This window comes from Phodopus roborovskii, unplaced genomic scaffold (assembly GCF_943737965.1).
Source record: "Phodopus roborovskii unplaced genomic scaffold, PHOROB, whole genome shotgun sequence".
NCBI classification, from domain to species: domain Eukaryota; kingdom Metazoa; phylum Chordata; class Mammalia; order Rodentia; family Cricetidae; genus Phodopus; species Phodopus roborovskii.
In genome coordinates, this window is record NW_026126613.1 from 1,185,633 (window position 1) to 1,201,787 (window position 16,155).

The following is a 16,155-nucleotide window of genomic DNA, read 5'->3' on the forward strand; positions in this document are numbered from 1 at the left end:
AAGGAAGATTACCAAGGTTGGTTGTCTTATATTTTTTCTTTATTAAGGTACTGACCCAACTTGTGTTGTTACTACCGATTCTAACTCTTTATGTCATGAACATTTTTTTTTTTTCCCTTTCTTTCTGTCTTGGTAGAGAATCCAGACCAGTGACCAGTCTGACCCTAACATATATTTACTGACTTGGCTTGCAGTGGATATCATTTTTGGCTTTGCTTTTTAAAAACAGCTTCAGGGGAAACCCTGTCTCAAAAAAAGCAAACAAACAAATTAACTAGTTAAAAACAACACTAAACATTTAAAAATGTCCACTTCTGTTGGATGGTGGTGGCGCACGCCTTTAATCCCAGCACTCTGGAGGCAGAGGCAGACAGGTCTCTGTGAGTTCAAGGCCAGCCTCATTTACAAAGTGAGTTCCAGGACAGGCAGCGTTACATAGAGACACTCTGTCTTAAAACATAAAAAAGTCCACTTAATTTTTCTACATCCTTTCCACACCCATATAAAGTTATTAATGCTCAAGTCTCCTGCCCAAATCTAAGAGATACCCTGTTATATACAATCATAAAACTACTTATAATTTCCTTCACCAAAGGAAATTCTGTAAGAGAAGAAAGTAAACCAGCTAATAGATTTGACATCGCTTTTAAACTTCGGCTTCATCTTTAAACCTTGCTGCAAATTACATCATTGACAGGAAGGTGAGTGTGTGTGTGTGTGTCTGTGAATGATACCCGAATATGACTCTTAAGCCCACACTCATGGTTTAGATGAATAATGGCCTCTTCCTACGTGTCTTTCCAAATACTTAATAAGGTCACTTAATAATTTGCCTTATTCTGGATCATCATGAAATTCTTTTCTGTGGCACACGTAAGAATCTATTTTAATCCTAGTGGAGGGTAACAAAAGGGTGGTGCTCCTTGGGATGCTGGAAATAGTGATGGGCTGGGTCTGCCTACTGAGATTCACACTTTGTTTCTCTTCATTTTTCTCTCTTTACGGTCCCTGCACTCTCTTCATGAACAAAAGGTGTTTCTGATTAAAATAATGGGAACTATTTTATTCTCACTCCCAAATACCCTGATTAAATAATTAAAATCCACCTCATCTCTGTAAAACGTTCCATCAGTGGCACCCTAGTCTGTGAGATGACTGATGACAGTTCATTAAGAACCAGATCACAAGAATATCAAGTGCCCTCAGCTGATTAAGACTTCTAATTATGCTCATCTAGTAAATTATAAAGGTGACGATAACTAGAGGCTACTGAGATCAGGTCAAATGCATAAACCACACTTTTTCAATGAGGACAGGCTGAAGGCGGTATGGTAAATCCAAAAGCAAGAAAAAAGAGGAGGATTGAGAATAATAGAGGAAAATATGTGGGTACGTTTAATAGAAATAAAAACGTAAGAAAAGAGAATTAGGAATACCTTCCAAAATCACAAAATGCAAGGTACTAGGGAGGGTGGGCCATGGGGAGGAAACAGATGTGCAGACCACCCTGAGGGTCAGGGGGTCTCACTCACAAAGGGCACATCTGCTTAGACAATCACTGGAGGTAACTGAGATGTTACTCTTCCTGCCGAGTAGACCAAAGTAAGCAAAGCCAGTCCTGAGCTGCGGCTAGAGCAAGGGAGGCACTAACGACATCCACACCCAGGGAATGAACAGGAGGGCAGGGGAATCTAAGCACAGAAGTGAGAGCTGTCCTAGCAACCAGGGAGCCGAACTCCTCACTTTCTGCAGCAGTGGATCCCCTGGGTGCCCTCATGATGACAACACTCTTAGGGTTTGTTCGCTGTCACACTGAATGGCAACAGGCAGGTCACCAAAGCCAGGAGTTGGCACTAAACCGGGAGAGGAGATGCTGAGACTATCAGGGTCCACGGGACAAGGAACTCCACCACGCTCTCGGATGCATTCCCTACTCCTTACCACCACCAGGCATGTGGTGAGCATTGGGTGAGTATTGTTAGAGGAATGACTAGCTCTCTTGGTTGAAGTAACAACAGCATGGAAAGAAAGTCTCCTAGTCAACTCTTTTTCCCATATATATTATATACATAAAAATCAACGGTGATGGGCTGGGGAGATGGTTCAGTCATTAATTATCGCGGTTAAATAAGGATCAGGATAAACAAACAGGCCGAATAGATGTTTATTCAGGGAGAAATAACTTACAACCTAGACAGATGAACACCAGGAAATTCAACCCGATGCTCTCCTGTCTGAGTCCCGCCAGCAAGAGAGCTTTTCCTGGCTTTCCGACCTCCTTTCACAGGTCACTTCCGCCCTTGGCTCCACCCACAATGGGCGTGGTCAGTGTCACAGAAGGACTATCTCACTACAATTAATACTCACCACGAAGGCATAAGGATCTGAGTTTGGATCCTTACCACACACACACACACACACACACACACACACACACACACACACACACACACACACACACAGAAAGTTGAGCATAGCATCAGGAATGCAATCCCAGTGCTTGGAGGAGCCCCAGCTCCGCGACCAGAGTCTACCTAACAGTGGCTCAGTGGACAGTCTCCCTCCCTCCCTCTGTCTCCGTCTGTCTGTCCTTATCTCCTTTCTTTAAAATCTCTTTCTTGCCACGTTACTGTCCACTTCTCCCCACACCCTGGGCACACACAGACAGTAATCACGTATAACACAAATTTCAAGAGCATTCTACCCCAAGTTTAGCCATTCTTATGAAAGAAGTGTGCCTTTAGTTTGCACGCTGCTGAAATAAACAGTAAGTTTAGTTGGAGAGGGACATCTATGCCTTTGCTAGCATTGTATCTTCTGAACCAAAGGGCGACACCTCAGAAGTTTCCAGCTCTCAACTGAGAAGCAACAGTAGCAGAAGTATTACACCCTATTCATCTGCTGTAGTACTTTCCTGCCCTTTATGCTAAGACCAGAAAGTAACATCCCAGATGTAGACCCCCATAAACCACATCCCTGCAAATTGTCCCTGCATCTTCTTTTATGAGGCAAGTGTGTTTTATTGATGGTCACAACACTAACTGGGAAAAGTAGCAGATGGCAAAAGCAATTCATTAAAAACGTTGCTGTCCGTCACAGTAACTTCCGTTCTCAACATCACGAATGCTGACTTGCTCCTTTAAATGGGTTTTCAGAAAATATTACTTAAGTTATTAAGTGGGATTTCAGTGCAATGATATTCAAGGCCCTGAAAATATGCTTTGCTTTAAAAAAAAAATTAACTAATGCAGAGGGGCTTCCTTAGTTCAAGAGTGTGTCACTATATCCATATAGGTATGGTAGAACTTTAATTTTGGGAGGACCTGGGTATGGCTCTGTAGTCTAGAAAACTGGAAAGAGAGTACATATTTTCCTATTCGTTACAACTTTACCCATCCACTTTGGACCTGAGAAGCTAATGAAATTATTGTTGTGCTCTACAGGCCTGAAAGCAATTAGTTATACTTCAACTTTTTTATGTGAAAATTACAAAAGCAAATTCTAATCGTGCCTAAATGCCTTCTCCCTCGGTAACAGGGAATCATGGGTGAACCGGTGTGTGACTCTATTAAACAGCGTGGAGCGCAGCAGTGGGTATGAGGAAGTGCTCTATGCATCTGATTATGCATGCGCTAAGCTTCCTAAAGAAAAAAGACATCTTATTTCTACTCGACATCTAGAAAAACTGAGAAGTACAGAAGTACATATATATTCCAAGTTTAATGGCACACACCTTGGCTCGTAACTTGCACCGACTTATGAACAAGCCCACCCTCAGTTTTCCCCTCTGTGAAATGGGTGGGAGAAAACACCGCTACGGCAGAGAGCTGTCACAAGAATGAAGAGCATGGTGGCTTTTTAGGATAGATCCTGACCCCGTACCGACATCTGATAAGTACTGGCTTGCTCTGAGCATCCGGGTAGCATCTCTCCGTTGCCCATCCTATACGGTGATGCTTCTTAGTGCACAGCATGTTTATCATGGGAGCCTGCCAATCTTACTTAGAAAACCTCACTCCTGTTACTCCACCTGAATGGGGTGAGTTCTTTCCTCGAGGCCCCAGACCTAAAGCGAGGCAGTCCATCCCTTCCCTGTGAGAGCAAAGCTAGGAAAATGAAAACTTGTGGGGAGGCGGAAAGGAAGCCAGGAGGGTTAAGCTCTTGGTTGGCATTTCAGTGGCCACTGCCAGCTGAGTCCTGGCTCCCCCTCTTTGAGTTATAGGGCCATTTGGGTCTAGGTGTGTGGCAGCATGGATGCCCATTAGAAGTATGAGGGTCTATCATTTATAATGAAGGGATCTGAACTGATGAATCTGTTATTAGGAAAATAAGTTTTAAAAAAAAAGCCTCCAGGGGGAAAAATCCACCTGCTAGTTTGCTAGTTTTAATAGCCTAATTATTTCTGTTAGGTAATGTGTAATTTGGCCTCATTTTATTAGCTACAAGGAAATAATGGAACCCTAAGTTACTTGGAGAAGTCATACAAAAGGACCTTCTATTAAACTACATAATTTCACATCATCACTCATTCAATGCTCATAAAATTTTACCTGCACAAGTTTGCCATTGCCGGTATGAAATGGACTGGCGTAGAATTACAATGGGATTTTTACTTTGGAAATCTGTCTACAGTTCTCCAAAGGACAAGCATCCTCCAGCCCATCCCAACAGAACCAGTAGTGCTCCACTGTCACATCTGTTTCTCTTAGGTTTCCAGTGCCGCGATGCAACCCTGAGACCACACGCACCTTGGGAGGTGGGCTTTCCTCCAGCTTACTCCTCTGATGTCACACTTCAATCGCTGAGGGAGGCCAAGGTAAGGACCTCGAACAGGATAGGGACCTGAAAGTAAGGGAGGAAGACCGCCTACTAGCTTGAACCTCACGGTTTGTTCAACCCACTTTCCCAGGTCTACCAGCCACGGGGTGGAACCATCTACAGTGAGCCGGGCCTTCCCATGTCAATTTTCAATCAGCACCATATCACAGAATATGTGAGGCCCCATATTAAGCTTCTGGAAACTTTATGAAGTACTTAGTATTTCAAAGAATACAGCATACTCTGAGATAAAACCAATACTGCTAATACACATAACTAGCCATCAAAGAACCAAGGACTACACACTGATCAGAGAAGATAATTATCAACCACTGACGCCAGGTCCAGTCACACACAACTAATTACATGAGCAGCATTAACATACACACACACCATACAACTATACACGAGTAAACACATGACATTGAGAACTATGTTTTTCTGTGACAATCTGCAAAACATCATTTAAGCGAAGCAGAGCTGACTGCCTCTGATGATTCTGGGAACAGCATGAAACGGTAGTCACGGTAACAGGACGCTCTTAACTGGAATTATTTTCGAAGCTGATTTGTGGGGAAATCAAAGAACAAAATAACATACCGTCTTATAATACGTTAGTCATTATTATTATTGGTAGTGATACGCAATCGGGAAAATGCCATATTCCCTGCCTATCTCTAGAGAATGGGGGACGGCGCGGGGAGGGGTCTGCCTGTGGCTGTGAATCCCACAGTGCACACACAGGTCCTTGACAATGCATGGGAATTCACACGCAGGTCTGAGCTCAGCAAGGGGAAGTTGGCAGCCCAGAGAAGAATGGGGAATTATGTGCGCAAGGCTAAGAGGTTCTTGACAGGAGAGTCAAGAAGGAGCGAGGAGGTCAGTGGCCAGAGGGTTCCGCATGAGCAGAGATGGAGGAGACGAAGTTGCAGTGATGGGCCAAGAGCCAGTGAAAATCCAGGGGTGAAGGAAGGTCAAGAAGTATAAGCTTAATGCTGGTCTTGCATCTTCCCTTCATTACCTCAGTGACCTTGCTCAGCAACGCTAGATGCTCTTGGCCTGTGTATTTTTTTTTTTTTTTTATGAAGAATTGTACCTTATAATCTGTCTAACAAAAATCATATGGTTCAAAGAATGAATACAAAAACAGTTTAAAAAGTAGACACAAATGATAAGAAATTTGTATTCCATTATAAAGTGGGTGATAACAATCAACTGAAAGCAATTTGCATTAAAAGGAAAAAACAATGCGTTGGCATGATTCATCGAACGACATTATACCACATTGTTCAAACAACAGGATGAATATAAAGCTTTCTAAATTCCCTATGATTGTTAACCTAACTTTAGTTCCATTAAAACTCATATTTAGCTGCATCGTTTCTAAACAGAATACGTGGTCTTGGTAGCTGAGCTTCCCAGATAATTACACGAAACCCATTTTACCCAATTTCTTTATGGTTCTCAATTTTGGGAGGAAATGTATTACAAGACAGCAAGATTGTTTTTATACCTCCTTCCAAGGGATTCCTGGTCTGCCTTCGAATGTGACTCGCAACACGTCGCTTCGGTGATGACTGAGCCTTGTTTTATTTGACGGGCCTTATCCCTGCCTGGTCATATATTCACAATTCCCAGCACATGGAGTTCAAGTACTGACAACATGTCAAAGTGTGGGTGTGTCCCTAAAGGAAGTGCCTGACAGCTTGCCCGCACCCAGAGCGCCATCAGTATGGCCCCTGTTGCATCTTCTGTAGAAGCTCAAGTAACTTGCACATTTAGAGCCTCAATAAACAGGAAGTCACTGAACCACCAGGAAGGGCTAAGCTTCTGGCCCAACGTTGTTAGCAAGGTTAGACTAAGAACAGGGTGCCCGGGTATCATGGAAGAAATGAGGCAGTGACGTATTTAAGAAGTCACTGAGAATGGGCTGATGATTAGTAGAGAGTTTGGTAGAACAAATAGGTCTTAGGCCAGTATATTGGGAAAGAACTGGGAAACAGAATAGAGGGCCACTGGGTAGGAAAACCAAGCTGAACAGTTAAGACAAGGCAGGCCACGGCTCCAAAAAGTACAAGTCTGGTGTCTGGTGGACATCAAGCCTGGAACAGAGGGTGTGTGGCATGAGACACAGTCAGACAGAATAGCTGAGGCCAAGTCTCTACTAGACCTTCTACACAGGAGAAGCCCAGATCCCATTCTAAACAAATGCTAATGCTGGGCTTTAGGCACATTATTACATGGTTGCTGGAGAGATGGTTCAGTAAGTAACGTGTGTACTGTGCAAGCATGATGACCTGAATCCAATCCCCAGAACTCATTTACAAGCCACGTGTGTAGGATATTCCTTTACAGTATGTGATTATATGTCACTGTGGTTGGTTTAATAAAAACGCTAATTGGACTGCAGCTAGCCGGCATAAGGTTAGGCGGGAGTACCAAACTAAGAGGAGGCTGGGAAGAAGGGTGAGTCTCAGGGTCACGAGAGACACAGAGGACAGCCAGATGAGCATGCTGTGCTGAGAGAAGGTCCCGCCTCGTGGCGGAACTATTGATCGAGCGTTTGTAATTAATAATGAGTCTCTGTGTGGTTATTTCGGAGCAGGCTGGTGGGATGCAGACAGAATCACAGGTGCGGTGTCACATGCCTGTAATCCTGATGGCATTCGAATACCTGGGGCTCCGTCTCCAGACAGCACAGCTACAGGTAAAAGTGAGAGACCCCTGACTCAAAAAGAGGTAAAGAGCAACTAAAGAAGACACCCCAGGTTAACCTCTGACCTCTGCACACACACACATGCACATGAACCCCCACACAAAGTAATGCTGGGAGGTACTGCATTTCGAATATTCAAAAATGCACAAAGCACTGTAATTATTAATAGAATTGGTACCAGAAAATGGGAGAAACGAGACTTGCGAGAGAAAGAAAGACATGTGAAAGAAAAATGATGGAGAAAAACATTTTCCAGAATTAAAAAGAGATGGATCTATCTTTGTACCCTAGGGCACCATACACAGAGCATATTCAAAAACTGCTTATTAAATAGACCATAATATGGCTTCGGCTAGCACTAATGGGTCTGTCCAACTCTGAATACTTTAGTATCATACGGGATGACGAATGCTCACGTGGTCCCTGCCTCCGATAGCAGTTGCGCATAAGTCACACTAAACAACAAAGTATAAAAGCCATTATGGACAATTTTCCTCCATGTACTTTTAACAGCAGCTACCCTTCCAGAAAATAATACGAAGGAGGGAGAGGGTTGGAAAATGGGTACTCACCAAACCAAACGGGGAAAACCCCATAAAGTTAAACTGTATAGATAACATTTTTCTCTTGCCAGCCCCCAGACGTGATGTTTGGAAACTGGACCTGAGCAGTACTCCGAGTCTGTCCTCAAAGGAAAGAAGCTACAGGAGGATCTTTTACATGTATAAATGGCTGGCTGCCAAGGAGTGCCAACAGCAACGTGAAGCTGTAATGACGAAGGAGTTCATTCTCGAGACAAAAGCAGCTCACTGTCAACATCCTCCCTCACTTTTCCGCCAAGCCCTGGGGAGGCAACCAGGCAGGAAAGGCCGTCTAGTGCAAGGCGGTAAGCATGACGAGGTCACGTGAACCACTCCCCCCCCCAGGTTTGAACACGTGAAGCTATGACATCATCTTCTTCCCCACTGAGTGGGGAGGAGAGGCACAAAGGTTTAGAGAGTGGAGCGGCTCTGAGTGCTCCAGAAACAGCCGTGTGGGCAGAAGGGTGAGACTGGGAACAACCAGGCAGGAATGAGCGACCTAAGCAACCAACTTCAGCAGTGAAATCACACGGCTCTCATTTCCAGTTGCTCATTATGGCTGCTCTTAAAAGGAGGGCAGGGGAGGGAGCCAAGCAGAAAGGATAGTTGGTTGGTAATCTACTTGATTGGGCGGTGGGGCTGGGAGCTAGCTGCAGCATCCTGGCATCCGGTGTAGTTTCCAATAAAACAAGGATGGGATTTGGGTGATGAAAAACAAGGGAGCCCAGGGTGATTAAAGAGTTCCCAGCTAAACAACCCCAGGACAGAGCTCCTGAGGCACAGCACAAAACTGCAGGAAAAGCAGATGCAGGCAGGAGGCTGGCAATGATTTGGGGGTAGGAGGCCCTGTAACACGGGTCACTTGTTCTATAGCTGGGCTCTGGTTCCTCTGCATCGGAAAACAAATCAATCCCTGCTCTGAGCTGCAGCTCTGCCATGTAAGGACTGAAGATTTGAACAAAAGCAAGCCCAGAGGAGATGAATTCTTCCACAGAATTCTCTCTACTTTGGTTCTGTTTTCTTCGGCTTTAATATTTGGTAGAGAATGATTAGGAACTGTTTGTCTCACAAACACATTCCTGGAGGAGACTGCAGGTAAAGGCAGAATAACGAAACTTTATCTCACACCTTACATAGGTTCTTTATGACTCTAACCCTGTGCTCATACATACAAGGCACTCACTATATAGGACCATGTTAGTAAAATGGGAACACTCAGCCCAGGGCAAAGAAGGGAACTTCAGTATCTGAAAAAGATAGGGGCGGGCCAAAACATACCATAGCGACTAGAGCTTCAAGAGGGTGGGGCTGGGACCCGAGCAGGTCACTTCCTACAGGGTGTCTAGGTGGATCTGACTGGTTCTTCACTATGGATCTAACCCATTCAAGCACTCCATCTAAAGGACCTCAGAAACCTCTAGAACACCTTCGTTTGGCAAAGGATTTTTAAAGAAGCACAGAATAAGAAGAGCATGAGGAATGACCATGACAATGCAGCTTCACCATCACTCAAGGAGTTTTGTGACAGCATTAACGGGAACCATGACAATGGTTAAGAAGAAAAATTGGAGAGGCTTTAAGACTGACTACACAGGAAAGCTTTCATTGCACAGGTCTTAAATGTCACAATAGACCCAGGAACTTCTCAGTACGCAATGGCTCGTCAATAGGGAAGCTCTACCAGGACAGGAACAGGGTGGGCTACTCTGCCAATGGCTCATCATTTAGAACAGAAAGAGAGAAAAGGTAGCTGCTTCTGTCTGTAACTATCCCACGACCACACACATAAAGGGCTAACAACCTGGACTTAACAGCAGTGTGTAGACATCGCACACACATGTGTGTGCTCTGGGTATGAAAATAATACATGTGTAACGGGATACTTAGTTCTGATTAGCAGGACATCAGTCCCTGGACACTCAGATGAAATGGCATTGTATTTGCATACAGCCTACACCACACAACCTTCGGTATACTTTAAATCATGTCTGTATTACTACATTACTACTGTATTTAATACATTACTACTGTATTAAAACACCGAATGGAATGCAAAGGCTGGGTAAATAGCTACTCCACGGCAGATTTATACACTCCTGGTAAGAGAAACTATGTTAATACATACGCAAATAATTTCATTCCATGTCCATAGGGGATCCGCAGATACAGAGCCCAGCGAAACAAAGGGCCCACCACCCTCAGAAGAACGTACTCTTCAAAGAAAGAAACGATAACCATGAGTGATTTAGTTCAACAAGAGGTGAGGCTTCGCCTGCCTTGGGATCCAGCAGGCTGATTCCACAGACGGTGGGAGCAAGAGCAGAAAATAAAGGGCAGTGGCAGAAAAGACACTGAATGCTCGTGTGTGTGTGTGTGTGTGTGTGTGTGTGTGTAAGATTATATATATATAATTTCCAGCTTCAGTGGAGAAGGGCTCCCATTGCCCACCCTTACAAGTCATAACCACTTGTGACCCACACTGCTAGACGCAGTAAAGCGTATGATGGAAAGACACTTTGAACAACATTTTCAAAAAGATTCATTTTGCCTGCATATGTGTCCGCATACCATGTATGCACCTGGTGTCCTTGGAGGCCAGAATGGGACATCAGGTGTCCCCCCTCCACCCCCCACCCCGGGACTGGAGTTGTATATGGTTGTGAGCTACCATGTGGGTGCTGAGAATCGCACCCAGGTCCTCTGGTGGAGCAGCCAGTGCCTCTCAACTGCTGAGTCATGTCTCCAGCCCTGCATGGTTGCCTGTTTTATTAATGCACTCAAATGCTTGCATTAGCAACAGTGCCAAGTTTAATAAGGATATGGTAGTACCAAGACACAACAGACATTTTCTCTTAAATTTACTATGTGATGAACAGCTATTTCCTAGTAAGGAAATCCCTGATTCATTTCTAAGCTAAATACCCAGATGCAAAGGTTATTATTTTTACATCCCTGATGCTGCAAGGAAAATGCTGTTTGTTGTTTGGTTTCTGTTTTGTTGTGGTTGTTATTGGTTTGCTTTGTCTCCCCCTAAGACATGGGTTTCTTATGACACAGGAAAGAACCAGTTTTACCTGTTTTGGATTGGAGGTTTTTTCTTGGTTCCTCGGGGGCCTCTATGGGCTGATCAGCCAGAAAATCTCGAGCTTGGTCTACTGCGTTCAGCACTGAATATTCTTTCTCCTTCAGCTCACGTCTCAGCACCTTCACAAAAAGAAACAGAAGTAGAATGTGTAAGCCTTCTCACTTGTTCTGTAAATAGAGGAATATGGTTAGCTTGACCGTGTCTGACTGCAGCCGCAGAGGGAATGGTTTAAACCCACATTCGGACTAGGTTACAGGTGAAAATGTTCACAGGCAGGAACCGTGAAGAAGCAGGAGTAAAAGCCAAAAAGATGGTTTCTGAAAATCTTGTATCTGTTGAAGCAAAGAAGAGAAGTCTGGAGGAAGGGAGGGAAACTAAGTTAGCTACATTGGATTTACCAAAAGTGAACTTTGATAATCCCTACTGTGTTGAGTGGCTAAAACATAACAGCCTGCTCTAAGACACTTCTTCCTCAAGACTGACAAGAAACACTGCATTCGACGACAAGTAGTAATGCCATTCGACGGCACTGAAGAAGGTAATTTCACAAGAAGTAATGCGGTCCTCAGAAGTGTTTTATGTTCTTTCGATATATTGAGAAAAATTAAGACATAGAAACAAATTATACGAAATCAAAACTAAACCAAAGAGAACACATAGAAGACACTCTCTCTAATTATCTTAAAATACAGCCCATCCATCTCTCATACGGAGCCAATGACTGTTTCTGCCTGGTGAGGGTTTCCATGCAAATCTGTGACTCTCAGAACAACTTGTCTTTAATACATCTTTTTTTTTCTTTTAAGTAGGGGTAAACTTTCATCCCTGCTCTTTTAAAATGTTTGGAGATTAAGAATCTAATTGACAGGGGTTTTAAAACAACAAACTCACTCAGGGATAAGACACCATCATGCAAAGATGGTCTTGTGTGCTCTTTTAATACTGTTGCTAAATCAAAGCTGCCGTTAACGTGGTTAGCCTTTAAAATTCACATACAGCCACATCCCCAGGCCTTAATAATTTGTTTATACAGCAACTCAGTGGCAACCCACTATGAAAATGCAGGAGTTTTTCCCACTGTGAAATACTTCTCCTTGGTATTGTAGATGTCTTTTCGTCTTTCAGACATAACTAAATGTTTTAATAGTGTTTGACATAAGTGCGTTAGGATGAAAGGTTATTTGGAAGCTAAAATTGTCATCTTCCACAGTCAGTAAAATGTGAAAAGTAAAAAACAAAATAAAACAAAAACAAACAAACAAAAAACCAGGAAGCATCAGAATAATCACCATATACAAAACTGTGAAGATATATAGGAGAGAAACATAATCACCATATACAAAACTGTGAAGATAAATAGGAGAGAAACATAATCACCATATACAAAACTGTGAAGGTAAATAGGAGAGAAACATAATCACCATATACAAAACTGTGAAGATAAATAGGAGAGAAACATAATCACCATATACAAAACTGTGAAGATAAATAGGAGACAAACATGGGTCATGAAGCAAAGGGGGCTGTTGTCCCAGGTGGACAGGGAAGGGGACGCCAGGACAAGAACAGTCAAAAGTTGTTTGACTTTCAGATGACGTACAAGTATTACATGGTAAAATCTGGAAGATGGGAAACCAGACCCCACCCCCATACTAAATCAGCAATCCACAGCCCAATGTCACATACAAGGACACGGGTGGGAATAAGAACTTTCCCTAAGGATTCACAGACACATTTCTATGTACTCCCTAACATTTATCACATCTGACAGAGATGCTAGCACAGGTCAGTAACACCCTAACCAATGAGTGTTAAATGGCCACGTCAGGGAACACACACTCCTCAACATCCTGCTCAAGAAATACAGCTCAAGGTGTCCATGGCACGGCCTGACAGTTCCATGAAATGAAACAGATCTGTCTTCTGTTCTGACACCTAAAGTTCTGATAGGGGAAAGAAAGGTGTCAGGTAGGGAATATATATATTCAATCTATAGGCATATATTTGCATTTAGGGGTCTGGTGTGTGTTATTTAACAAAAGCTTTTCATATGTCTAGACCTAGAGTTGCAAAGCATTCGTAGTAGTTACTTCCAAAACCACTTGTGAATAAATACAAATCGATGGTAGGAGAATATCACATTGATTTATATTTTTAGAAAGCAGGTGAATATTTTTGTTGTTGTTGTTTACATAGTCAAGAATACTTATCCCTCTAAATCAGAACATAACCAGTTAATATAGGAGCAGTGAAGACTCATCAAATGATACACAGGGCTCTGCTGAAATTTTCCTCTGGGTGAGGACATGCCAGATATGTAGCCATTCAAGTGCAAGGTGCTGAAGGGCAGTCGAAGTTTCTAGAAGACCATCCCTCCGCTCTGGCTCATCTAACCATTCCACAGGCGGTGGTATCTTAGAGACACTGCTAAAGAGAAACAAGAAAACAGCACCAGATGTGCAAGGGCATAAAGGGATTGGAGAAAGACTAAGTCTTGTCAGGAAGAGCAGACATGGTGTTAGGTCCCTGGAAAAAGAAAGTGCTATGGGAAGGTGTCCCACAGGGTACATCCAGATGCTGTGGTGGAGAAGGTGACCCTTGAGACTTAAGTGGCAGTATTCCTGTGCCTTGGAAAGGGTTGTGGCAGCTGGTCTCAGAAGAAGTTTTAGGTTCTCACACATCCAAATAGAAATAAATACCTACAGAAAAAACTACTGAGGTAAACACACTGGTCAGTTCCCACACGTGGCTGGAGTTTTATCAATTATGCATGTAAACTCTCAGTGCAGAGCAATTCGTCTGGCTGGCTGTTTACTGTACTCAGAAAGCTCTCTCCCCAGACAGCGACACTGGACAGTCTCACACAGATGCGTTATGAGATGGATGCTCACACAGCTATGCTAATATTACAGTGGCAGCCACTTTTCCCATTCCCTACACTTCCTGTTCCCATCACTCTGCTTCTGCCTTTGTATTTCCCAGACCTATTGCTTCTACTGTGCAAGGAAAGTATGCATTCATTTTTAATGTTTTCCTTTAATGTCTGTCTCTCTCGGATACAGTGTAAATGCCAGGAACTTCTGGATTTTGTTCACCAGGAAGCCAAGCATTGAACTCAGTTCTGAAGTGCTCCCTCAGGACGGTGGGTTAGAACAGAAGGGCTCTTCCCCAAGAGAAAATCCTGCACCAGGAACAGTAGTAAGGAGCCCAGTGGGCACACAGAGGAAGCACACACCTTCAGCACCCATACAATGGCTGCTGCTGAGACTCCAGAAGCAGGCAGAGGCGGATACAGCCAGAAGACCACATGGTGTTCTTATGCTCCTGACACCTAATAACAGATGATGGACATGTTGCTAAAGAGACAGACAACTGGGTCAGGAAGTGGCTCCAGATTTACGTGTTTTCCTTGACAATTGCTGGGTCTGATAGATTAATAGAAACTAAGTCTCCATATTAGATACTCTCCCATGGCTTATTTGCGTTCTTCTACACATTAAACTACAACATGTCAAAGGATAAACAAATCCGCCCTGCATAAAATGCTTGCTGGAGAAAGTCTGGGAACTTATTTGCTATGCCTAAAAAGTATAGCAGGCATGGGCAGGTGAAAACTACTCTAAGTGAGTAAAATGCTGGGCCTCTCACCCTAATGCCAACTCTCTCCCCAGTATCATAGAGAACCACATACGTTATATCTGTGCACCCTCTATTTCAATTTTGTTATTCAATTTGTCCTGTTTCAATTTTACTTAATTGCATTCAGGAACAGACTTAACTTTCAACTGCATTGCACATATAATCATCACACCCCCCTTTACCTCTTCATTAGACATGAAAGGAAATCTGTATTTCCTAAGCACCTGGCGAACATTAATGATAAGGTAATTAGACTCCGATGAGCTGTTTTGTATACAAAGCTACAAAGTGGCATCCAGTTTCTAGTACCACGTGACTCGTTTTGCGAGCCACCTCAAATGAGTAGAAGATAATCTAATTGGAATTTTTCTATGTTAATGACTTTATATTTTTACTGACAACAACCTTCCTCCTAAACAATCGCAAGTTTTGGTAAAGATCTGAGGAATAGGAACCTCATGCAGTATTGGGAGATGGGAGAATGGTATGCACTTTAGTTTGGTGGTTCCTCAAAATGCTAAATACAGAGTTACTGTGTGCCCTATACACCTCACATCTAGATAAACCCAGAAAGATCTGTACACATAAATACACACATACGGCTGTTCATAATAGCATGGCATCATAGCTAAATGGAGGGACCAACCAAACATCCATCCACTGAGCAGTGGATGAGCAATGTGAGGCAGAAGTCACAATGGATCTTAGCAAGGACAAGGAGTGATACACGCTACCACTGTGCTCAGCAAAATGATTTAGATGGGAGCCTACAGTGTGAGATTGTATTACAGAAGCCAGGTCCACAGAGGCAGGAGGTACACCAGTAGCTGCCCAGGAATGGAAGCTTGAGGGGATGAGGTAGACTGGGGCTCTTTTTCATAAAATTTATTACATTGAGTAATAAATACACACAAAGATACAAACAGTTTTAGTCATTTTCCTCCAGAGGATTGGACCAGCCTACGGCAAATGTGGAATGGAAATCTACAGAAAGTCTGGGCATAAAAATTCTGGGGGTTCTTCAGTTTTTCCTTCTCTACTTACAACTTGTGCTGTTTTGTTTTTTGGTTTTTTCTTATTTGTTTGTTTTTGTTGTTGTTTTATAAGATTGATTTCAGAGCACTCAGCCACACAAACTCTTAACGAAAGACACCCTATTAGACAGGTTCCACACTGAACAGCAATACAGTAAGCTACTAAGGAAATCATTGACTCCTTCCTTATGCACAAAGGGACCTGAGTGCTGTGAGCTTATGAATAGCAACAAGTAAATCTGGGTTGTCTTCGTTGGGGTTTCCATTGCTTAGTTACACTAC

At 43.2% G+C, this 16,155-nt stretch overlaps 1 protein-coding gene across 1 annotated transcript in view; it reads right to left on the bottom strand.

The window, feature by feature from the left end:
* Utrn (utrophin) overlaps window positions 1-16,155 on the bottom strand; it is a 456,941-nt gene that overhangs the window by 100,674 nt on the left and 340,112 nt on the right. The window contains exon 54 of the mRNA XM_051206176.1: window positions 11,190-11,319. Within this exon, the coding sequence (XP_051062133.1) occupies window positions 11,190-11,319 (130 nt within the window). The remainder of the gene's footprint in view (window positions 1-11,189; window positions 11,320-16,155) is intronic.